General features: G+C 41.7%; 1 protein-coding gene across 8 annotated transcripts in view; it reads left to right on the forward strand.

Moving 5' to 3' along the window:
- The window catches only part of MARCHF3 (membrane associated ring-CH-type finger 3), a 186,967-nt gene that overhangs the window by 151,008 nt on the left and 10,555 nt on the right, over window positions 1-25,404 (forward strand). For 7 of the 8 annotated variants that reach the window (XM_064275657.1, XM_064275645.1, XM_023548619.2 and 4 more), the window contains one exon: window positions 19,512-19,721. The exons of the other annotated variant lie outside the window; for it this stretch is intronic. In XM_064275657.1, coding sequence (XP_064131727.1) covers window positions 19,512-19,721 — 210 coding nt within the window. The remainder of the gene's footprint in view (window positions 1-19,511; window positions 19,722-25,404) is intronic. 8 annotated transcript variants of the gene reach the window in all.

The following is a 25,404-nucleotide window of genomic DNA, read 5'->3' on the forward strand; positions in this document are numbered from 1 at the left end:
TATTAATTATATTGTTTGATAATTTCCGTATTCTTTTGGTTCATCTTTCTTTGGAATGGGCACAAATATGAATCTCTGCCTGTCTATTGGCCAGGTAGCTGTTTTCCAAATTTCTTGGCATAGATGAGTGAGGGACTCCAGTGTTGCATCTGTTTGTTGAAACACCTCAAGTGGTAGTCCATCAATTCATCGAGCCTTGTTTTTCACCAGTACCTTCAGTGCAGCTTGGACTTTTTCCTTAAATACAATCAGTTCTTGGTCATATGCTACCTCCTGAAATGGTTGAACGTCAACTAATTCTTTTGGGTACAGTGACTGCATCTTTCCATTCTTTCCATCTTTTGATGCTTCCTGGGTTGTTCAGTATTTTGCCCACAGACTCCTTCAGCATTGAAACTCAAAGGTTGAATTTTTTTTTTTTTCAGTTATTTTTAAGCAAGAGAAATGCCAAGTGTATTTTTCCCTTTTGGTTGCTTAGCTCCAGGTCTTTGCACGTTTCATTATAATACTTTACTTAGTCTTCTCAAGCTGCCCCTTTGAAATCTTCTGCTCTTTTACTTCATCATTTCTTCCACTCACGTCAGCTACTCTACATTCAAGGGTAAGTTTCAGAGTCTTTTCTGGCATCCATTTTGGTCTTTTCTTTCTTTCCTGTCTTTTAAATGACCTTTTGCTTTCTTCATGTATGATGTCCTTGATGTCATTCCACAACTCGTTGGTTTTTGGTCATTAGTGTTAAATGTGTCAAATCTATTCTTGAGATGATCTCTAAATTCAGGTGGGATATATTCAAGGTCATACTTGGCTCTTATGAACTTGTTTTTATTTTCTTCACCTTTAACTTAAACTTGCATATGAGCAACTGATGGTCTGTTCCACAGTCAGCCCCTGGCCTTGTTGTGACTAATGATAGTGAGTTTCTCCGTCGTTCTTTTCCACAGATGTAGTCAGTTTGGTTCATGCGTATTCTATCTGGCGAGGTCAACATGTGAAGTTGCCATTTATGATGTTGAAAAAAGGTATTTCCAATCAATAAAATAAAATAGGATGCTGGTCTTGCAAAATTCTACCATGCAATCTCTGGCATCATTTCTATCACCAAGGCCATATTTTCCTACTATTGATCCTACTTCTTAGTTTCAGACTTTCCCATTCCAATCACCAGTAATTATCAATGCATCTTGATTGCATGTTTGATCAATTTCAGACTGCAGAAGTTGGTAAAAATCTTGAATTTCTCCATCTCTGGCATTTGTGATTGGTGCGTAAATTTGAATAACAGCCGTAGTAACTAGTCGTGCTTACAGGCATATGGATATTATCCTATCACTGACAGCTTTGTACTTCAGGACAGATCTTGAAATGTTCTTTTTGAAGATGAACATGATGCTGTTTCTCTTCAATTTGTCATTCTTGACATGGTGTACCATATGATTTTCCAACTTAAAATGGCCAATACCAGTCCTTTCAGCTCACTAATGCCGAGGATGTTGATCTTTCTCTCATTCCATTTCATTTTTGACAACCTCCAGTTTTCCTACATTCATAGTTTGTACATTCCATGTTCTGATTGCTAATGGATGTTTGCAGCTGTTTCTTCTCATTTTGAGCATTACTCCATTAACATGATTAAAGTCAACTGTACTTTGAGGAGGAAGTTCCTCCTCAGTGGTATTCTGAGTGTCTTCCAAATTGAGGGGCTCATCTTCTAGCACTATATCAGACAGTGTTCCACTGCTATTCATAAGGTTTTCACTGACCAGTTTTTTCTGAAGTAGATCGCCACGTCCTTCTTCCAAGTCTGTCTTAGTCTAGAAGTTCTGCTGAAACCTGTCCAACATAAGTGACCCTGCTGGTATTTGAAATATTGGTGGGATAGCTTCCAACACCACAGCAACATGAAAGCCACCACAGTACAACAAACTGACAGACAAGTGGTGGTCTGTCTAGAGGGCGTAGGCACAGAGTAAACAAGTAAACAAATAAGATTATTTTTGACAGCGATGAAAGTTATAAATGAAAATAATTGCTGTGGTAAAGAATGACAGGGGTAAGGGTATATGTGTGGTGGTTTGTGAAGGCCTCTCTGAAGAGGTTACATCCAGGAACGATGTGTTGGGTGAGAAGGAGTCAGAATGGGGAGAGGAGTTCCAAGCAGAGGGAACAACCACTGCAAAAGCCCTAAGGCAGGAACTAGTTTAGCTCTTTTTTTTTTTTCTTCCTTGTACTCAAAGTTTACAATATTTTGTGACATTGGTTGCCAACCCCATGACACATAAACACTCTCCCCTTCTTAACCTTGGATTCCTCATTTCTATTCGTCCAGCTTTTCTGTACCCTCCTGCCTTCTCATCCTTGCCTCTGGGCTAGTGTGCCCATTTAGTCTCATATACATGGTTGAGCTATGTGTGTTATTGTTTGTTTTATGGACCTGTCTAATCTTTGGGTAAAGACTGAAACTCAGGAGTGACCTCAGTACTGAGTTAAAAGGGTGTCCAGGGCCATACTCTTGGAGGTTTCTCCAGTCTCTGTCAGACCAGCAAATCTGGTCTTTTTTTGTGAGTTAGAATTTTGTTCTATATTTTTCTCCAGCTCTGTCCAGGACCCTCTATTGTGATCCCTGTCAGAGTAGTCAGTGGTGGTAGCCAGGCACCATCTAGTTGTGCTGGTGGAAGCTGTGGTAGCTGTGGTCCATTAGTCGTTTGGACTAATCTTTCCATTGTGTTTTTGGTTTTTTTTATTCCCCCTTGCTCCAGATGGGGTGGGACCAGTGGAGTATCTTACATGACTGCTCACAAGCTTTTAAGACCCGAGATGCTACTCACCAAAGTAAGATATAGAATATTTTCCTTAACAAGCTGTGTCATGCCAGTTGAGCTAGATGTCCCCCAAGGCCATGGTCCCTAGCCCTCAGTCCAGTAACTTGGTCCCTCAGGGAATTTGGATGTGTCTATGAAGCTTCTATGACTTTGCCTTGGTCAAGTTGTGCTAACTCCCCCAGGATTGTGTACTGTCTTACCCTTCACCAACGTTACCTCTTATCTATTGTCTAGTTAGTATTTTTCTCTTCCTACCCTTCCCCTCCCTCATAACCATCAAAGATTGTTTCTTTCTGTGTGTAAACCTTTTCATGAGTTTTTATAATAGTAGTCTCATACAGTATTTGTCCTTTTGTGATTGATTTATTTCAATCAGCATAAGCGCTCTAGATTCATCCATATTGTGAGATGTTTCACAGATTCATCACTGTTTTTTATCATTGTGTAGTATTCCATTGTGTGTATGTACCATAGTTTGTTTATCCATTCATCTGTTGATGGGCACCTAGGTTGTTTCCATTTTTTGCTACTGCGAACAATGCTGCAATGAACATGGGTGTGACTACGTCTATTCGTATGGTCCCTCTTATTTCTCTAGGATATATTCCTAGGAGTGGGAGTGCTGGATCATTTGATATTTCTGTTTCTAGCTTTTTAAGGAACTACCATATCATTTTCCAAAATGCAGTTTGGTGTTTTTGAAACTGGAAAAGACACTACAGAGAAGCCATTGTATGAGAGGCCCAAAGGGCTAGATCTGAGGTATTTAAACTTCTGTAGGTCATGAACCCGTTTGTCAGTCTGGTGAAGTCTGTGGATCCTATCTCAGAATCATTCGTTAGTTGCATAAAATAAAATACATAGGAATGCAAAGGAAATCAATTACATTAAAATACAATTGTCAGAATATTTAAAAGACAAATGTTTGTTATAAAATGTGTGTGCTTCTTTATTAACACATTAAGTAACAAGGTTTTGCAGCAGACCTAATAACTAAATCGGAAGTAGTGCTATTTCAAGATATCTGCAACAGCCGTAATGTGATATGAACATACCTATGATTTCTATTGGCGACAAAGTCACAGGTACTACTAATACTACTTAGCCTTTCTACAGAACTCAAGGAAATGCTAAATTTCAATTAGAGGTTATGAAAATAAAGGTTTATCTCAGGGGGCATCTATGTCAACTGGCATAACATAGTTCATAAAGAAAATGTTCTACATCCTACTTTGGCGAGTACTGTCTAGGGTCTTAAAAGCCTGTGAGCGGCCATCTAAGAACGTCTGTTGGTTCCATCCCATCCAGAGCAAAGGAGAATGAAGAGAACCACAGACACAAAGAAAATTATCCCAAAGGACTAACGGATCATATGAACCACAGCTTCCACCAGCCTGTGCCCAGAAGAACGAGATGGTGCCCAGCTGCCACCACCAACCACTCTGACAGGGATCACAATACAGAGTCCCAGACAGAGCAGGAGAAAATTTTGTAGGACAAAATTCAAATTCACAAAAAGACTTACTGGTCTTACAGAGACTGGAGGAAGCCCTGAGATTTTGGTCCCAAGACACTCTGCTAACTCAAAACCGAAGCCACTCCCAAAGTTCACCTTTCAGCCAAAGATTAGACAGGCCTATAAAACAAACAATAACACATGTGAGGAATGTTCTTCTTTGTTCACTCAAATATCAGAGACCAAATGGGGAACTCCTACCCAAAAGCAAAGACGAGAAGCCAGGAAGGGACAGGAGAACTAGACGAATGGACACGAGGAACCTGGAGTCAGAAGGGGGAGAGTGGTATCATATTGCAGGGATTGCAACTGATATCACAAAACAATATGTGTATAAATTTTTTAACTTGAGCTGTAAACCCTTATCTAAAGCACAATAAAATTTATGACAAAAAGAAAATAAAGGTGTAATCTTTTTTCCCATCCAAATTCACAAATAGTATGAATTCACAAACACCTGGGCTAACTCGCACAGGGCTTGTAGGCCATGGTAGGCATTAGACTGAGTGTGGGGTGAGCCACTAGGACATCTTAAGCTGGAGAAAGGACATGATCTGGCTGCTCTGTAGAGACTGGATTATAGGGTATAGGAATGGAAGCAGTGGAAAAGTTAGGAGGCTGTACTGTGGTTTGGTTGAAAAATGGGGGTGGCTTGGAAAAGAGAAATGGCACTAGAGATACAGCATTGTAAACATTTAAGATATACTCTGGAAGAACTGACAGATTTGCTGATAGGTTAAATATAGGTGGCAGAGAAAGGGAGAAATTAGGATGGTGTGAGACTGTTTACTAGAGCAATTTGCTGGTGGTGATGTCACATACTGCTGTGAGAGGGCCTGGCAGAGGAATTAGTTTGTGGGAGAGCTGGGGTGGAATCCCTTGTTCTACCGTGGACTACTAAAGTCTGAGATGTTTATTATACAAATGGAGATTCATCAAGTAGTCAACTGGATACACAAGCCTGGAGCTCAGAAGAGAGTTGGACTGAAGGATGATACTTCAGTTGAACCTGATGCTTTGAAAGGAAATGTGAACTTCAGAGTTCTGTAGCATCACTCTGACAACTAGCGAGGACCCTTCACTCCCCTCAAAGCTGCATTTTCCTGACTCCATTGAGGGAGACTTCTGTTTTATGAAGTGAAAGGACTGGATAAAGGTTACACAGCATTTGGGGGACAGGGAGTAGGAAGGTGGTACAGCTGAAGGCAGGACCTGAACTCCTGCTTCCAAGCCTATGTTTTATCCCCGTGCAACACTATCTTCAATTTTATCCGTTGTAGGAGTGAACATATACATTAGGATCGAGATTTTATGTAGTACGAAAGCAAGTTAAAGGAAAAAGTTGGAAGAGCATTAGGCTGAGACGTTTCAAATTCTGGCTCTTGCACCATCTGGTCATTAACAAGTAACTTAACCTCACTAAGCCTTAATATCCTAATACAAACATGGGAATAATAATACCAACTGGTGTTTTTAAATTCAGCAAAAATATCTGCACCTAAAAGATACTCAATGCATATTTTTGGTTGAACTATAGTTGAATAATTTTTAGATGGGCATTTGGAGTTGTCTGTTTCTCAAATATTTCAAGGTAGTTTTCTTCTAGAAAAAAAAAAATTAGTAATTGTGACTAAAACAATATGAACGACCTTGGATAATTTACTGAATTTCCCATACTGTTTCGTGACCTATTGGAAAATAGATGGTACATGGTTATTTACATCTTAGAAAGAAAGCTAGAACAAAAACTACAAGTTTTTCACATTATAGCAAAAAAAGCAATGTATATATACGATATTTTTCTTGGAAACCTAAAAAGAACTATGTATAAGGAATGCTGTGTCTAGTCTATGAGGCTAAAAGCAGTGATCTTGACGACTTGATGTTTACATACCAATAGCATTTCTCCTTATCTATCAATTTAATTAGCCTAATATTGTAGGAAGACTGAAGAAGAATTGATGACTTTGAATTATGGTGTTGGTGAAGAATACTGAATATACCATGGACTGTCAGAAGAACAAACAAATCTTTCATGGAAGAAGTACAGCCAGAGTGCCCCATGGAAGTAAGGTTGGCGAACTTTATCTCACGTACATTGAACATGTTTTCAGGAGAAAGACATCATGCTTGATAAAGTAGAGGGCGAGCAAAAAAGGGGAAACCCTCTAGGAGATGGATTGACACAGTGGCTGCAACAGTGGTCTGAGGCATAACAACGATTGTGAGGATGGCACAGGACTGGACAGTGTTTCGTTCTGTTGTACATGGGGTCGGTCTGAGTCAGAACTGATTCTACGGCACCTAACAACAACAGTATTGTAGGATACTTTCTGGTCAGGGCTTCTGGCATCTCAGATGTTTGTTCTTTTTATTTTCATTAAGCATCTACTATGTTCCAGCACTGCACTTGGATCAGAGCATACAAGAATGACCAAAAGTGAAGTCCCTGCCATCTTGGAGCTTTCACTGAAGTGGGAAAAAGAAAAATGAACAATTAAACAGACAAATAAATAAATAGCATCATTTCAGAGTGTTGTATGCTCTGAGATAGTATTTGCAGGTACAAGGAGTATTTTCAATGAGTAGATGTCATTTGAACTAAGACGTAAAGGATGAGAAGGAACCAGCCATGCAAGAATATGGACAAAGCTTGTTCTATCACGTGGGAACAAGTAAAGGCTGAAAAGGAAGGGGGAGAGGTAGTAGGAGCTGTGGTCAGACAAGTAGGCAGGGATGAGTTCAGGTCTTTTATCCCCAGGTAAAGAGTTTGGACCTGAGCTTTGAACCAGTTCATTACGGACTTTATTCTAAACACAATGAGAAACCACTGGGGAGTTGTAAGCAAAGGAATAACATGATCTGATTTCTCTTGTTCTAAAATTAGATTGTAGGGTCCCAGAGTGCAAGCAGGAAGGCTGTTGCCTCCCAAGTAGATGATGGTGACCTGGACTGGGATTGTGGCAGCAGTGGGAATGCAGAGAAGTAGACAGATTCCATTTGTATGGTGAAAGTAGTCAGTCCAATAGGACTTATAGAAGGGCTAGATATGTAGGGTAAGACACAGAAAGGAATCAAGATGACTGAGCAGCGGGAGGAGGGGGTGGTGTTTCATTTACTAATATTGAGAAAGAAGACTTGGAGAGAAAAAGAACGGTGAGGTAGGTGCTTAATCTATTTTGGACAGATTAAGTTTGCATTGTCTATTAGTCATCTAAGTGGAGATGTGAATGGGCTATTGAAAATGCACGTCTGGAGCTTGGAGAAAGACCAAGGTTGGGAATTTACATTTTAGGGTCATAAGCAAATCTCTAAAGTTCTTATTTGAGATGGATTACTTCAAGCCTGGTTTGATGGATATCTGAAGCAAGCATCTCCTTAGGCCCCCTGGAGTTAGAATTGCCTTCTGTGTGACTTCAGCTATGCTGATATTTCATTGACAGGTTGTAGAGTTCAGGGATTTAAAACACTGCTAGGATTTTGTTTGTTTTTATTCTTTGCTTTGTTTCAAGTTAACTGTAGTACATGGTTTTCAGGTTTCAGGTTCAGTTTTAAATCATGCAAAGGACTTGTCATATATCTGCTAATCATCACACTGTACCATTCACATTCCAGCTCCCTAGGCAAGTGAGACACTTTAGTGTGGGATGTATTGGGCTCTGAGAATAAGATCCATTCCAAGAAAGGCAAGCACTAGATTAATAACCCTGCCAAGTGTTGGGTTAACAGGAGACACTTAGGCAGATAAACCTATAAGACCATGCCTTTTTTTTTTTCCAGCTCCATAAATTTGTTATGGTTTCCCCACTATCAGTTTCTTTCATTCTCATGATGGTTTCTTATTAAGGATATTCATGGGGAAGGTTGAAATCAGTAAGAGCTATTAGCCACCAAAGTGTAAACCTGATTCTGGTACAAACTGACCTGCACATGTCCTATCTACAGATTAACTCAGACCCTGGGAGGCAGAATCTAATATCCTATTACATCTTATCTGTCAGTTTGTCATACTCCGGTGGCTTGCATATTACTGTGATGCTGGAGGCTATGCCACGAGTATTTCAAATACCAGCAGGGTCACCCATTGTGGACAGGTGTCAGTAGAGTTTCAAGACTAAGACAGACTAGGAAGAAGGGCCTGGCAATGTACTTCTAAAAAAAACTGGCCAGTGAAAACCTTACCAATAGCAGCAAAACACTGCTGTAGTACCAGAAGATGCACCCCTCAGGTTGGAAGGCATTCACAGTACAGCTGGGGAAGAGCTGCCTCCTCAAAGTAGAGTTGGCCTTAATGACATGAATGGAATAAAGATTTCAGGACCTTCATTTACTGATGTGGTGCAACTCAAAACAAGAAGAAACATCCATAAATAATCGGAATATGGAATGTACGAAGTATGAATCTAGGAAAATTTGAAGTTGTCAGAAATGAAATGGAATGCATAAAGATCAATATCCCAGGCATTAGTGAGCTGAAATAGACTGGTATTGGCCACTTTGAATTGGACAATCATATTGTCTACTACGCCAGGAATGACAAAGAGGAAAGCACCGATTCATCAAAAAGAACCTTTCTAGATCTATCCCAAAGTGCAGTGCTGTCAGTGATAGGATAAAATCCATAAGCCTGAAAGGAAGACCAATTAATACGACTATTATTCAAATTTACACACCACCTATTGCCCTGAGATAATCTTTGAACCTTGAACCAAAACTATCCCCTGATGTCCTCTTCAAACTGAATTATCCAAACCAAACCTATTGCCAATTGCAACTCATAGCAACCCTATAGGACAGAGAACAACTACCCCATAGGGTTTCCAAGGAGTAGCTGCTGAATTTGAACTGCTGACTTTTTGTTTAGCAGCTTAGCTGTTAACCACTACACCATGAAGGCTCCAAACTGAGCAATAGTTTAGCTGAACTAGTAAAAAAAAACAAAAAAAGGTCTGCCTTGAGCATTATGCTCTTTTAGGAACTATCTATATGAGATCAAACTGATTGGATAGGAACCTTAGGGGGCAATGAGTTTATGTTAATGAGAGAAGAACAACTCAGAGCAGGAGGGTGAGAATGGTTGAACAACTCAAAGAATATAATCAATGTCACTAAGTGGTACTTGTACAAAATGTTGAACTGGTGTATGTTTTGCTGTGTATGTTCTCAACAACAACAAAATAAAATTTAAAGAAAAAAAATTTACGACCTAACCACTAAAGCTAAAGATGAAGAAACTGAAGATTTTTATCAACTTCTACAATCTGAAATTGATCAAAAATGCAATCAAGATGCATTAATAATTACTGGTGACTGGGGATATTAAAGGTGGAAATAAAGAAGAAGGATTAGTAGTTGGAAAATATGGCATTGGTGACAGAAACAATGCTGGAGATTGCATGATAGAATTTTGCAAGACCAAAGACTTATTCATTGGAAATACTTTTTTCCAACAAAATATACACATGGACTTCAACAGATGGAATACACAGGAATTAAATCAACTACATCTGTGGAAAAGGATGTGGATGTGAGAAGCTCACTATCATCAGTCAGAACAAGGCCAGGGGCTGACTACAGAACAGACCATCAATTGCTCATATGCAAGTTCAAGTTGAAGCTGAAGAAAATAAAAACAAGTCCATGAGAGCCAAAGTACAACCTTGAGTATATCCCACCTGAGTTTAGAGACCGTCTCAAGAATGGATTTGACATATAAACACTAATGACCAAAGACCAGACGAGCTGTGGGATGACATCAAGGACATCATACATTGAAGAAAGCAGAAGGTCATTAAAAAGACAGGAAAGAAAGAAAAGACCAAAATGGATGTCAGAAGAGACTCTGAAACTTGCTCTTGAACGTAGAGTAGCTAAAACAAATGGAAGAAATGATGTAGTAAAAGAGGTGAACAGAAGATTTCAAAGGGCAGCTCAAAAAGACAAAGTAAAGTATTATAATGAAAAGTGCAAATACCTGGAGTTGGAAAACCAAAAGGGAAGAACACACTTGGCATTTCTCTTGCAGAAAGAACTGAAGAAAAAATTCAAGCATTGAATTTCAGTATTGAAGGATTCTGTGGGCAAAACATTGAACAACCCAGGAAGCATCAGAAGAAGTTAGAAGGAATGGAAAGATGGAGTCACTGTACCAGAAAGAATTGGTTGACATTTAATCATTTCAGTAGGTAGCATATGATTAAGAACCAATGATATGGAAGGAAGAAGTCTAAGCTTCACTGAGCCTTGGCGAAAAACAAGGCTCCAGGAATTAATGGAATATCACTTGAGATGTTTCAACAAAGATGCAGCACTGTAGGCGCTCACTAGTCTATGCAAAGAAATTTGGAAGACAGCTACCTGGCCAACTGACTGGAAGAGATTCATATTTGTGCCCATTCCAAAGGAAGATGATCCAACAGAATGCAGAAATTATCAAATAGTATCATTAATACTACAGGCAGGTAAAACCTTGCTAAAGATAATTCAAAAGCAGTTGCAGCACTACATCAGCAGGAAACTGCCAGAAATTCAAGATGGATTCAGAAGAGGATGTGGAATGAGGGATATCGTTGCTGATGTCAGGTGGATCTTGGCTGAAAGCGGAGAGTACCAAAAAGATGTTTACCTGTGTTTTCTTGACTATGCTAAGGCATTTGACTGTGTGGATTATAACAAGTTATGGATGACATTGTGAAGAATGGGAATTCCAGAGCACTTAATTGTGTGCATGCGTCACCTGTACATAGATCAAGAGGCAGTATTTGAACAGAACGAGGGGATACCATGTGCATTAAAATCAGGAAAAGTGTGTGTCAGAGCTTTATCGTTTCACTGCACTTATCAATCTCTGTATTGAGCACATAATCTGAGAAGCTGGACTGTGTGAAGAAGAAGGTGGAATCAGGATTGGAGGAGGGCTCATTAGCAACCTGTGATGTGCAGATGGCACATCCTTGATTGCTGGAAGTGAAGAGGACCTGAAACCAAAAAAAAAACCAAAACCCAGTGTGCCATCGAGTCGATTCCGACTCGTAACAACCCTATAGGACAGAGTAGAACTGCCCCATAGAGTTTCCAAGGAGCACCTGGTGGATTTGAACTGCTGACCCTTTGGTTAGCTGCCGTAGCACTTAACCACTATGCCACCAGGGTTTCTGAAGAGGACCCGAAGCATTTACTAATGAAGATCAAAGACTACGGCCTTCAGTATGGATTATACCTCAACATAAAGTAAACAGTATTCCTCACAACTGAGCCAATAAGCAACATCGTGATAAACAGAGAAAAGAGTGAAGTTATCAAGGATTCCATTTTACTTGGTGCACAATCAACACCCATGGAAGCAGCTGTCAAAAAATCAAGACACGTTGCATTGGGCAAATCTGCTGCAAAAGACCTCTTTAAAGTGTTAAAAAGCAAAGATGTCACTTTAAGGACTAAAGTGGTCCGGACCCAAGCCATGGTGTTTTCAATCGCCTCATATGCATGCGAAAGCTGCACAATGAATAAGGAAGACTGAAGAAGAATCAACGCCTTTGAATTATGGTGTTGGTGAAGAGTATTGAATATACCATGGACTTCCAGAAGAACAAACAAATCTGCCATGTAACAGTTACAGCCAGAAAGCACCTCAGAAGGGATGATGGTGAGACTTCTTCTTTTGTACTTTGGACATGTTATCAGGAAGGACCAGACCCTGGAGAAGGACATCATGCTAGGTAAAGTGGAGGCTCAGGGAAAGAGAGGAAGACCCATAAGGAGATGGATTGACACAGTGGCTGCAACAGTGGGCTCAAGCATAGCAACAATTATGAGGATAGTACAGGACTGGGAGGTGTTTCATTCTGTTGTACATAGAATCACTATGAGTGGGAACCTACTCAATGGCACCTAACAACAACAACATGGGCAAAATATTGAATGATGCAGGAAGCATCAAAAAAATGGAAGGAATGCACAGAATCACTGTATGAAAAAGAACTGGGTGAAGTCCAACCATTTCAGCAGGTAGCGTATGATCAAGAACCTACAGTACTTGAAGGAAGAAGTCAAGGCTGCACTGATAGCATTTGTGAAAAACAAGGCACCAGGAATGACAGAATACCACTTGAGATATTTCAACAAACGGATGCAACACTGGAGGCACTCATTCGTTTATGCCAAGAAATTTGGGAGACAGCTACCTCACCAACTAGCTGTAAGATATCCATATGTGCCCATTCCAAAGAAAGGTAATCCAACAGAATGCAGAAATTATCGAACAGTATCATTAATATCACACAAAAGTAAAATTTTGCTGAAGACAACTGAAAAACCATTGCAGCAAGACATCGGCAGGTAACCAAATTCAAGCCAGATTGAAGAGAGGATATGAACAAGGGATGTCGTTGCTAATGTCAGATGGATGTTGGCTGAAAGCAGAGAATACCAGAAAGATGTTTACCTGTGTTTTATTGACTATGCAATGGCATTGACCGTGTGGATCAGAACAAGTTATAAATAACATTGTGAAAAATGGGAATTCCAGAACACTTGATTGTGCTCATGCGTCACCTCATATGCACGTGAAAAGTTGGGCAGTGAATATGGAAGACTGAAGAAGAATTGAAGCCCTTGAATTATGGTGTTGGTGAGGAATATTAAATGGTATGGACTGCCAAAAGAAGGAACATATCTGTCTTGGATGAAATTTAGCCAGAATGCTCCTTAAAAGCCAGGATGGTGAGACTTCATCTCACATACTTCGGATGTGTTATCAGGAGGTACCAGTCCCTGGAGAAGGGCATCATCATGTTTGATAGAATAGAGGGTCAGTATCAAAGAGAAAGAACCTCAAGGAAACGAACTGACACAGTGGTTGCAACAAGGGGCTGAAATATAGAAACAATTGTGAGGATCACGCAGGAGCAGGCAGCAGTTTTGTTCTGTTGTACCACTGGGCGGCACCTAAGAACAACGTAACAACGCACCCTCTTTTCTCTCCTACTGTCCAGGTAGGGATTTAACATACTGACAATGTAATTAGATTCAAGCCACAGTGAACCCACCTTGAAAGTAACCTCTATTGCCTGGCTCACCTTGGATGTAAATTTACAGCGAGTGAGCAAAGCTGTGTCACTGGTCGTAGAATGCTCGTTTAATTCCCCCTACTATCTCAGGCCCTGCAGCCCCCATTACAGTGGGGGTTTGTTTTTTGTATTTATTTCCAGGAGTAAATCAACCCCATGGTTCAGGGACAAGTTAGTGATTAGAGTAAGGTGTGCATGGAAAAACAGGCTGCTCACTGCTAGGGCTTTCAATAAGCACCATCTTTGTCTGCTTCATGTTTTTGGTGGAACCAGAGAACAAAAGGAAGAAGGGTGCCTTGAGCTCTGCACAAATCCCCTGGAGGCCATACTAGCGAGCCTCCAAGGTAACAGATGCCATGCAAATCGTATTCTTAATCATAAAAATAGACCTTGGTTTTTAAAATACAACCAACCACCAAGTATAAGCTGAGAATTAAGGTTAAGCTGAAGTCCCTGGGTTTCACAAACAGTTTGCACTGGACTACTAACCTAAAGGTTGGTGGTTTGAACCTACCCAGTGGCGCTGAGGGAGAAAGGCCTAGTGGTCTGCTCCCCTGAAGATTCAAAAAAAAAACCATTGCCATTGAGTCAATTCTGACTCATAGTGTCCCTATAGGGCAGGGTAGAACTCCCCCACAGGGTTTCCAAGGAGCGGCTGGTGGATTCAAACTGCTAACCATTTGGCTACCAGACAAGCTCTTAACCATTGCGTACAACCAAGAAAATCCTGTGGAGCAGTTCTCCAACACATGAGGTCTCCATGAGTGGGAATCAAATTGACGGCAACGGGTTTGGTTTGTTGTTTTTTATTTTAAGGTTAAACTGTAGACCCTTCAAGAATGGTATTTCAGCTGCAAAAGCACACCAGAAATGACAGGATAATTTAACTGGTATCTTATACCAGGGGAACAATGAAAAGTAAATATTCCTTCTGGTACTGATAAGAGCAGTTAAAGTGTGATCGTCATCTTCTGTCTCCTTACCCCCTCCACACTTTGTTAAAACTAAGAATGATGATATAGTACAGTGATCAGGAACCCTGTCTTCAAAGCTAGACTACATGGACCAAATCCAACCTTGTACAAGTTATTGAACTTCTCTATGCCTCAGTTTCCCTATCTATAAAATGGTACCTCTTTGAAAGATTGCTGAGAAGTAAATGAATTATTGCATGTAAGCATGTAAGATACTGCCTGGCATATTGTAAGGACTGAATAGACATATGCTAGTATCATTTATTCAGCATTAAGTGTTATGGGACTGGCACTGTGCTAGGTACAAGTGCTATAAAGATGAGGACCCAGACATGCAAACAAGCCTGCCTTCTGCCTCTGCTTGCTCTTTATTGAATGTTGAGGAGATAAGGCTAGTACTACCCATTAAAAAAAAAAATTGGTTGCCGTCCAGTCGGTTCCAACTCATAGCAACCCTATAGGACAGAGTAGAACTGTCCAATAGAGTTTTTAAGGAGTGGCTGGTGGATTCAAACTGCAGACCCTTTGGTTAGCAGCTAACCTCTTCTTTTTTTTTTTTCTTTCCAGCCAAACTTTTGCCACCAGGGCTGGAATAGCTACAATAACAATGTATAGAAGATATAACTGATAAGAGAGTTAGAAGACATAGAAGAGTCAACCATGTAACTTGACAGTAATTCAGACCAACCTTTTGTCTATCATAAATTAGGCCAAAACACATGACAGTGTGGCTGAGATTAAACGTCCAGAAATTGGACCTCTTTGTGGTTTGGTAAAAGAATTAACGTAGAACATAGAAGAGCAGCCTAAGAATATTTTATAAAATTATCATGAAAAGACCCTGGCCAGCCGACCAGATGTTGAGCTGGGTACTTGGCTGTACCCAATAAACAGCAGGACTTACCATGTCCCACTTAGCTGAAATTTTGCGGAAACTAGCACCCCTACCCTCCCCTGGAAAAAAAATATTTTTTGTTCAGAAAAAGGAACATAAAAGTGAAGCTAGTTTGGATCCTACCTCTAACACCAACTTGCTATATCTCCTTAGGTGAGTTATTAAACTCTCTGTGCCCAGTGTCCACATCTGTAAAATAGGGGCAATTTAACACCTACTTCACAGGGTTGTTGTGAGGCTGTAATAGGTAACAAACCCCAAGCTTCTAGCACTGAGCCTGCCCCATCTACAGCAGATACTCAGCGATTGTTTTTTCAATGTTATAGTTTCCTGTTAGCTGGACACCTACCTCCCCAGCTCCCCTATCTCGCCCTGTCTCTCGTTCTCTGTGTGTGCATGCTTGTGTCTGTCTGTCTCTCCATATGTTTTATACACAATTAATATATGTATCTACACAAGTTATCCATGTTCATTTAAAAAAAAAAAAAACAAGAAAATACATACAAAAAGAAAAAAATTAAAGACCACTCATAATTCTACACCAATAGTAGCCACTATTTTGCTGAGTATCCTCCTGGTCTTTGTCTATGTAAATATGGAAATATACATCATTACAAATACAGTATACTGTACATTTTATCCAGAGCCCTGGTGGCACAGTGATTAAGAGCTCGTCTGCTAACCAAAAGGTCAGCAGTTCAAGTCCACCATCCACTCCTTGGAACGCTTTGGGGCAGTTCTACTCTATCCTGTAGGTTTGCTATTGACTCAATGGCAATGGGTTATACATTTTGTCCAGTAGAATTATTTTTCTGTTCAGCAAAATAGCACGTCAATAAGGTGCATATTACCATTTTAAATTAGTATATGATATTCTATTTTAAATAAGTTTCATAATTTATTTAACCAATTCCCTATTGCTGGAAATTTAAGCTGTAACCAGATTTCCTCTGTTAAAAACTCTGCTTGTATCAACGCTCTTGTATCAGCGTGTTTGGATACTTTGGCAGTGGTTCTTACCAGGGCACTGGCAAGTTTTTTTCTCAACAACAGATTATTACCACTGTTTTGCTCACAGGGCCTGCATTTGTGTAAGTGATAAATAATACTCGGGATCCTGAAGAAGTCTCAGATTTTAATAGTTCCTCTTTAAAGAATTCCACACTAAATATCACCAGCAAAAGACAATGTAACGAGTAAGCTAAGCCAAAAAGCAGTGTTAATAAGAGTTGAGGTTTGGGGTGATCATGGACATATAAAATGATCCAGAAGTTTTTCAGGAATACAGAAGATCAAAGAACAATTAGAAATCAGGCAACTGGGTAGCAATAGTAATTCCTAGGGGTTAAAGTGCAAGGCTGCTAACCAAAGTGTTGGCAGTTGGAACCCAGCAGCCAGTCTGTGGGAGGAAGATGTGGCAGTCTGCTGCTGTAAAGATTACAGCCTTAGAAACCCTATGGGGCAGTCTACTCAGTCCTACTGGGTCACTGTGAGTCGGAATCAACTCAACAGCAACAGCTGTTTGCCTGATGTAAAATAAATAAGACAGAGGTTAGTAGTGGTTCATAATTACTTCCTGAATCATTTCATTGGGTCATGTCAGTGGCCACACAGATGAATAAAGCACTAAATTTCTTTTAATAAAATGTTTCCAGAATTTCCAAGCAAAAGAAATTGAGTACTAAGTCTTAACCAGTGAGGTCAGGGTATCTCCACACATCCGTAGCATTATTTATTGAGAGCCTACTCTGTTCCATCAGATGGGGGTACAGAGAAGAGTACACGAGGCCTTCAGATTTGCTTCTAGGGAAAATCTAAACTTCAAGGGGAGTTCAGTTGCTACAATGTGGGCACCATTGTTTAAGACTCTGGATTTCTGAATGTCTTGCAATTTTAATTTTCAAATATTTCCTTGATAGCACATCTGAATTAGAGAGATTGTGACTGTTTTCGTAGTTCAGCCTCAGAATTACCTGTGGCAGACATTTTTTTTTTAGACATTTAACCTTGCTGAGGCTCTGAAAAGTTGGGATAATAATGCCCAGTTTCTGCTTTCCATTTTATAGCAATACTTGCAGTATTTAGGCAAGAAAATGTTAACTACTAAGAGCTATTTAAATTTCTTTGAAGCTGCTGAGATGTCTGAGGTGGTATGGCAACACATGGCAGGGTTAATATCCTTTGCACTTGATCATTTTGGTATTTATATTAAATATATATAATGCTGTATTTATATTCACAGACAGGTCAACTCCCCATTATCTATTTTAATGTTATCCATGTCCATTTTAGAGCTTCTTTTAGCATCTCATCCCGTTTTTTAGGCAGTTTATACCTGGAAGGTGGTATGTTGGGGATTCGAGGTCATTTAATATTTGCGAAGCAAGCATTCAGAGAAGAGTAGCTCCTAGACAACTTTCTTTTGTACCTTGTACTTCTTGCCTCTTCTGCTTACTTCATGAGGCTTTCGCCAGCCCTTACACTTGTCCTCTTTGCAGCTCTTCTTTTTCTTCCTTCGTTCCTTGACTATGGCCTTCCCTTCTGTCTGTAAGTCAGCTTCACACACTCTCTCGCCCTTCGTGGTCCTTTCCCTCCCACCAATGGTTTTATGAGAATTGCCGCCCTGGCCACCTGGGGTGTTTCCTTAGCAGCCTCAGTGCTCCCGTTTGGCAGGCCAGCCCATAGCAGTGTTGCACATGCTTCAACAGCAGACAGTGCTAGGCCCCCACTTGGGTGGGGGCGAGGGTGAGATGGAAGGCAGAGCTAGTCAGTGTCTCTCCCCACCCACACCCCATCACCAGTGTTTGACCCAACTCCTTCTCAGACTCCTTGGCCTCTGTTGTTACTCCATGGGCCAGTGAGATGGGAATGTCATATTATTTGGGGACATGTTTGAATGCTAATCTGAAGAAAAGCCATCAAGCCTCATTACCAGTGTGTACTGACATCAGTATATAAGCATTGGCTCTTCCTAGAATAAATTATGGGAAAAATTCAGTAGACATTCAGCAATTCCCTAAGTAGAAGGACAACAGCATTGTTTCTATTCCTGGAGGAATTTTCTAGTCTTCCCCATCCTGTTGTGGGATTGGTTTAGTCAAGATGATAACACAATTAGATCTCAGGGACAGTCTTAACTGAGGAAGTCCACAGTCCTAAAAGGTCATGAGGAGGCATTACTGAGTTCACGGAGTCAAGTGAGTCTCATTCTGTGTTGGGGGTCCCCAAGACCACCCCCAGGCTTGATTATTTGCTAGAAGGACTCATGGGACTCAGAAAAGCTTTTAGACTAAGAGCTACAGTTTATTACAGGAAAAGGATACAGATTAAAGAAAAGGTACACAGAGTCAAGTCCAGGAGAAACCAGGCACAAACTTCCCGGTGTCCTCTCCCAGCGGATGCACAGGGAGGCACATAATTCTCCCAGCAACCACATGTGAGGTGCTGTCAACCAGGAAAGTTCACCTGAGCCTTGGTGTCCAGGATTTTTACTGGGGAGTCAGTCACAGGCTTATAGCACCTGTGTGACTGACCTCAGCTACTCAAACTCCAGCTGTCCGGAGCAAAAGTAAGCATGTACCATAAATCACATCGTTAGCATAAACTATCTGATCAAACTGGTACTACTGTGTGGCCCAAGGCTTCAGGCACACAAAAGCTGACAGTCACCATAAATCACACTGTTAAAATAAAGTATATAATGAAACTTGTGCCATGTAGCCCAAGGCCTCAGGCATACAAAAACACTCTCATCAGGCAGAATATTCTTCCAAGGGCTAGTCCTGAAGATAGACCTCTCCTGGAAAAGTGCAGAGTTTGAGCAGCCCAGGCCTGCTGAGTTAACCTTTTCTGTACACATGTCCAGAGTCAAGACATTGGAAGGCTTTAGTCATATGACAGAATTTCTAGTCCCTCATCTGTAATTTTCCAAGAGTAACATTGTCTCCACATAGCGTCTTTCTGATTCAGAATAACAGCCACTGACCTTTTTTCCAAAAAGCCAGTCATCTACAACAAGGGCAGTGTAAATTATCATTGTTGTTATTGTCATAATTACTGTTATTCAGTGGGTGGGGGCATGGGAGTGAGCCCCTAATGGTTCCTTGTGATCTTAGAATAGCTCTGAAGTACCCTTTCCCAGATTCTGAAGACAAAGACAGCTTCAGAGCAGTGCATCTCAACTCCACACTGGCATTTAACCTTTTCCCTTGCTTTTCTCTGTCTCCCTTTCCCTGGCAGTGGCTCAAAAACCCAGGCCCCCAGCATGAGAAGCGGACTCTGTTTGGAGACATGGTGTGCTTCTTGTTTATAACGCCCCTGGCTACCATCTCGGGCTGGCTCTGCCTGCGGGGCGCCGTGGACCACCTGCACTTTAGTAGTCGGCTCGAAGCCGTTGGACTGATTGCACTCACTGTCGCACTCTTCACTATTTACCTCTTTTGGACACTAGTAAGTATGGCCCGGGGCCCAGGGGTTCAGGCCAGCTGGAGCTGGCAGCCCCACAGCTGGCACAAGCCTTCCCTCTTGTCTACAGCACATCTTACCTTCTTGGTAGAAGACAGATATTCAAATGCTGGCATTTCGTTTATTACTGCATGTGAGTGTGTGTGTGTGCGTGTGTGTGTGCACACATGCACGTCCATTTCTATGGAGAGCAGATCAAATAAAGAAAAAGCCAGAGCTTCTGAGAGTTCACAGTGAAAGACACACACTGGACATTCTGTCCTCAAGCAGTCTAGGACTCCATCTGTTTTAGGGCGCAGTGTTTTCTTTCTCTTGTTTATGTTTCTCACTTGTGCCGGGATTGTCATATATTAGGAATGATGCACTTGGCTGCACTGATGATGAATCCTCCCTGCCGATTATTTTCTTCTTATGTCCTGACACAGCCTTAAGTCTTTGTTGGATGTGGTGCTGCACTTAGCCTGATGGTTATTCCGTCTGTTCAGATATTGACTCTGTTGCCCATAAAAACACTAATTTATCTGGCTGAGAAGCTGCCACCAAGGAAAAACCATTTCCCAGTAAGTGTTCCCGCCGTACCTGAAGAGGAAATTTTAAACGTTCCTGGTTTTTCACCTTTCAACTTTCTGCCGTTAGTTGATTGCTCGGGCACCAGTTGACAGCACCCACGAAGTGCACCATTGGATCTCTGTCTTTAGGCTCCCCATTGGGACCTGCAGGAAAGGACATCACCACCTTCTAGAATAGTTTCAGAAACAGGGCCCCCGGCTTCCTGGCATTACTCTCTCCAGTGCTGCTTGTTTCTAATCTGAGCACATTCCATTGTTATCCAATATGTATTTCCTGTCTAAAGTGTCCTGTTCCCATATCCCATAGCAGTGTCAGCACCTGGAATTTCTTCTAGCCTTCACAATTACCCCTTCCTCTGCCTCCAAAGCCCTGTTCCGCTGGCTGCCACTCCTGCAACCCTGACCGCAACCCCCAGTTCGTGTCCCTCTTGCTCGTCACGTGATCCTTCCAGCTCTGTACCAGTGGCGTACCTAGTGTATTGCACTGGCCCTGGGCACCTGGCGCCACCGAGCAGTTTCTTTTAACCCAGTATGGCCCAACATCCTTCCTCAAGCTTGGTAATGTGTTAATTAAAAGATTAACAAGCTTGACTTGTATTTTTGAGCTGATATTATGGTAAAGTTATCTAAAAGAGAGGTGTCAGATGTTTGGACAGGGGCGCAATTTCAATGCTTGCCATAGGCACCAGTTATGCCTCTGTAATACCCCCCTCAGACAAGAGTGTTCAGACAGTAAGGGGGCAAGTGCACATCTCAGTGTTTGACTTGAGTCTTGGTAAATACAGAGTGTTCTAATGCTAGGACCTTTATCAGACTCCTCCGGTTAATTTAGACATTCTGTTCTCAGGCTCATGAAGCCCCAAACTAAACTCGTACTGCCTCCTTTAAGACTCCATTTTCGAAGTGTGTCTTGGTTCATTGTGAATTAAGCAATTCATCTGATTCAGAAGTCAAAAGGTCATTGTGACGGGAGGAGGGCTAGAGATAAGAAATTAAATTGTCTATCAAGCCCTTTCTAACTCCCTATCAACTGTACCACCTTGATAGAGTCACTTCCCTTCTCTGGGCCTTGTCCTCTCCTATAAAGTGAGGGTGTTAGCAGAGCCTGTCCCGCCAATGTCCAATAAGAGTCACGTGAGAGAGTACATGTGAAAGCACTTTGGAAAGTAATTAAGAGTAAGACTTTACTAGCTTTGGCTTTACTAGTCCCTGATTTTTCTCAGAAGGGTTTCTAAAAGGAAGGATAGATGAATGTGTAAACCTAAATGCTGTGCTTTCAAAACCAACTTAAGGCCCTTTTAAAACCTGCTTTGTAAAGTGTTCTCTTACCTAACCAGAAGGAGCCCTGGTGGCACAGTGGTTAAGCACTTCGCTGTTAAGCTAAAGGTCAGCAGTTCAAACTCACGAGCTGCTCCATGGGAGATAGGTGGGGCAGTCTGCTTCAGTAAAGATTTACTGCCTTTGAAACCCTATGTGGCAGTTCTACTCTGTCTTATAGGGTCATTGTAAGTTGGAAAGAAAACCCTGGCTGCATAGTGGTTAAGAGCTACAGCTGCTAATCAGAAGGTCAGCAGTTTGAATCCACCAGGCGCTCCTTGGGAACACTATGGGGCAGATCTACTCTGTCCTATAGGGTCGCTATGAGTCGGAATCGACTCAACGGCAACGGGTTTGGTTTTTTTTGCTTTTTGGTGAGTCAGAATCCACTTGACAGCAACAGGCTACCTAGCCAAAAAGAAAAAAAGAGGGGCAGACTGACAATAGAGAAGGAAGGAGGAAATAGAAGAAAAAGATTAACTAGTGAAAACTGGGTAGAGCCTTGGTCCTTCTCCCATCTCGGGTGGAAGGAACGTTTGGCTGGGAAAGGTGCCTAGGCTGGGATTTTTTAAGAGGGTGATCACATACTTTATTTCAGATTTAGTATCCTAATAGCTGTGTAACTTCAAATAGCGTACTTAACCTCTCTGATCGTCCTTCCTTGGATGCAAAAAAAAAAAAAAAAATGAAGGAAATAATTGATAACCCCTGGGTCAGTAGGTTATTGTGAGGATGAAGTGGGATAACATTTGAGAACATACATCAAAGTACCTGGCAGAGTGTGCTGCAGTCGACTCCATAAAGCTTGGTTTTCTTCTTTTGGTGTCCTTGCTTTCCCCCAGCTCCTAGCTTCCTCCAGCCCTCTGTAAAATGCAAAGTAGCAGGAGGAAAAGAAAGGCATTTCTCCCCTTTGACTGGTGTGAAAAACGTGCTGCGGACTCAGCTCAGCAATAGGTTACTGAATACAGAATAACTCCTTCCCAGATAAATGCTGTACTGAGCAGCCCTGGCAAGAGCCGTAATTCAGAAGCTGACAGCGCTTGGAAACTGCCCTACGGCAGAAACCCATTGTAAACAAGCTGTCAAGCTTAAGGAGAATATGCTGTGAAAATGTCTTTGATAAACAAACACAGTGTCAGTCCAAGCCTGCTCCTTAGAGGAGCCGTGTCTGGAAGGGCTTCCATGGGTGTTCTGAAGAGGGACCGCACTCAGTCCCAATGCCTGAAAGTGCCTTTTGAGTTTCTCTATGCCTCACATGGTCACAAGGGCCAGCCTTGACGCAAATAGGGGAGTTCTACCTTCTAGAACCTGCCACGTGGAAACACAAACTCCCAGGGGATCCAGGAAGCCAAAGCCTCCACTCTGAGCTCAGAAGGAAAGGTGCCCAGGAACATCATTGTTCATGTCACATGGTTTGACACAAATGGGCAGACAAAAAGAGAGCTCAATGAGAACTGAATCTACACTGAGCATTAGGAAGTTGTCCATAAAGCAATTTGTATTAGCCCAGTTTCCAGTAAGAGAATCGAGGCACCGTGGTACATTGACCCGAAGGACGCCCTATTCACGGCATCAGGGCTGCAGCCAGGGCTCAGCATGTAACCTTAGGTTAAATCAGTGAATGAAATGAATGAGTGATCCAGTTCCTCAGGGGCTGCCAGTCCATGGGTTAATCATTTAAATTCTTTGTATAAAGAATTTAAATGATTAAATCCCAACACAGATACCATGGAATAGTTTAAACGCCTCCCCAGACAGCCTGATGGGCAGTTTGAGAGCATTCAGTGTGACAAGGTGTGGGGTACCTGGAATTTCCCCATGGCCAACTTACATCGTCTACAGCCCTCTTCCAGTTGCCATCAAGTCAGTTCCAACTCGTGGTGACCCCATGTGTTACAGAGTAGAACTGCTCCATAGGATTTTCAAGGCTGTGACCTTCCAGGAGCAGATCACCAAGCCTTTCTTCTAAGGTGCCTTTGGGGGGAGGGGGGCTGCAAAGTTCTTGGGTGGATAAATGGTTTATCCTTGACCAATACCCTAAAAGTTGGCAGTTCAAACCCAGCCCGTGGCACCACGGAAGAAAGGCAAGGCAATCTGCTTCCATAAAGATTACAGCCAAGAAAACCCGTGGAACTCAGTTCTACTTCGTAACACACAGAGTCACCATGAGTCAGAATTGACTCAATGGCAAAGGGTTTGGCTTGGTTTACAGTCGCCTCCCAAGAGGCAGCCAGAGATAAGTGAGCTGTGTTCATTTCTGGGAAGGCAATTTACCAAAGCCCTGGCCCCATCAGTATGCTTCAGTTGCACCATAACTTCAGAGAGAAAGGGCAAGATAAAAATACCTAATTCAAAGATTTTATCTTGTAGTAACTTTACAGCAAACCTACTCACAGCCTCAGTCACCTCCCTGATTGGGAGAGGGGGGTTACCAACATTTTCTGACCCTTCTTATCCCATTCAGATAGTCGCAACTCTTTTTACAGACTTTGCCCATGATAGGAACTTAATAAATATCCTTTAGATGAATTAAATGAATTACAAGAACCCCACCCCATAATGTGTAATTTTTCTAGAATAGTGGCCCTAGACTCTTGCTTCCTCCTCTTCCCCTCTAAACCTCAGAAATTAAATAGTTAAACAAAGTTCCCAACATTTCTACTGCTGTAGCTTCTTTTCAGTTTATGTCGTTTATTCTTTCCTCACTGCTTCTTTATTCCTCTAAATCAAACCTTTTATTCTTTTACAGTCCACTGGGGGAGGGAGTGTCTTGGGGTATCTAGCAGCAGGAGCAGGTATTAACCCAGGGCGACTGCAAACCAGTGGTCCCTTCTGCACTGGTGTTCAGCTTCCTCTATTTTCTCTGATCAGGAGTCATCTTCAGGTGATGCTTTCTTCTTATTAAATTTGCCTGCAGACTGTGGGTGGTTAATACCAATTAAAATAGATTAATGCATAATAAGATCTCATTCATTTGGCTAAACAAGTGGGCTGGTTTTTTTTATTCTGGAGCCAAGGAACCAGGAGACCTGCTAAATCATTGACTCCCTGTGTTCCCTAAAGTAGTGCTTCTCAAGCCTGAAAGTACATGCAGATCACCTGGGGATCTTGCTAAAATGCAGACTCTCACTCCTTAAGTCTGGGGTGGGGCCCAAAATTCTGAAATTCTAACAAGCTCCCAGGTGACCTAGGCTGCTGCTGGTCCATGGACCATACTACATAGCAAGACCTTAGAGCAAATAGCCTACTCCTCTTTTTTTTTCCCCCTAGTTTCTTTATATCTAAGAAGGGTGGCACAAAACCATCAAATTCTTTTCCATATTTAACATGTGAAAAATAAGATGCCAAGAAAACTAACATATGAGCCAGGCACTGTGCCAAGCACTTTACATGTGTTATCTCAGGTATTTTATTCCATTTTACAACTGAGGAAGCTGAAGCTTGGAGACAGCAAATAACCCCCGGGTGTGTCTGGCCCCAGCTGTGGCCAGCTCCCTACACTGTAGTGGAAAATACAGCCCACGTTCACCCACGGCTACTTCTCTGCTTATTAATGCCAAGTGTGCACAGCTTTTTAACATCCTGGACAAAGGGACTTTTGATTTGAAATTCCGCTTTCCTGCAATATTTCCAGATCCCAGATTTCTTGTATTGCCAAAGCTCTTCATTAGCACTTGTCTATGTTTTACCTCTTTCCTACCCTTGGCCCTGAACAGCTGGCTTTCCAACTTGCCTCTCTTACATGCATGAGTAGCAACAAGCAGCAGCAGGATAGAAGATAC

This window comes from Loxodonta africana, chromosome 2 (assembly GCF_030014295.1).
Source record: "Loxodonta africana isolate mLoxAfr1 chromosome 2, mLoxAfr1.hap2, whole genome shotgun sequence".
NCBI lineage: Eukaryota > Metazoa > Chordata > Mammalia > Proboscidea > Elephantidae > Loxodonta > Loxodonta africana.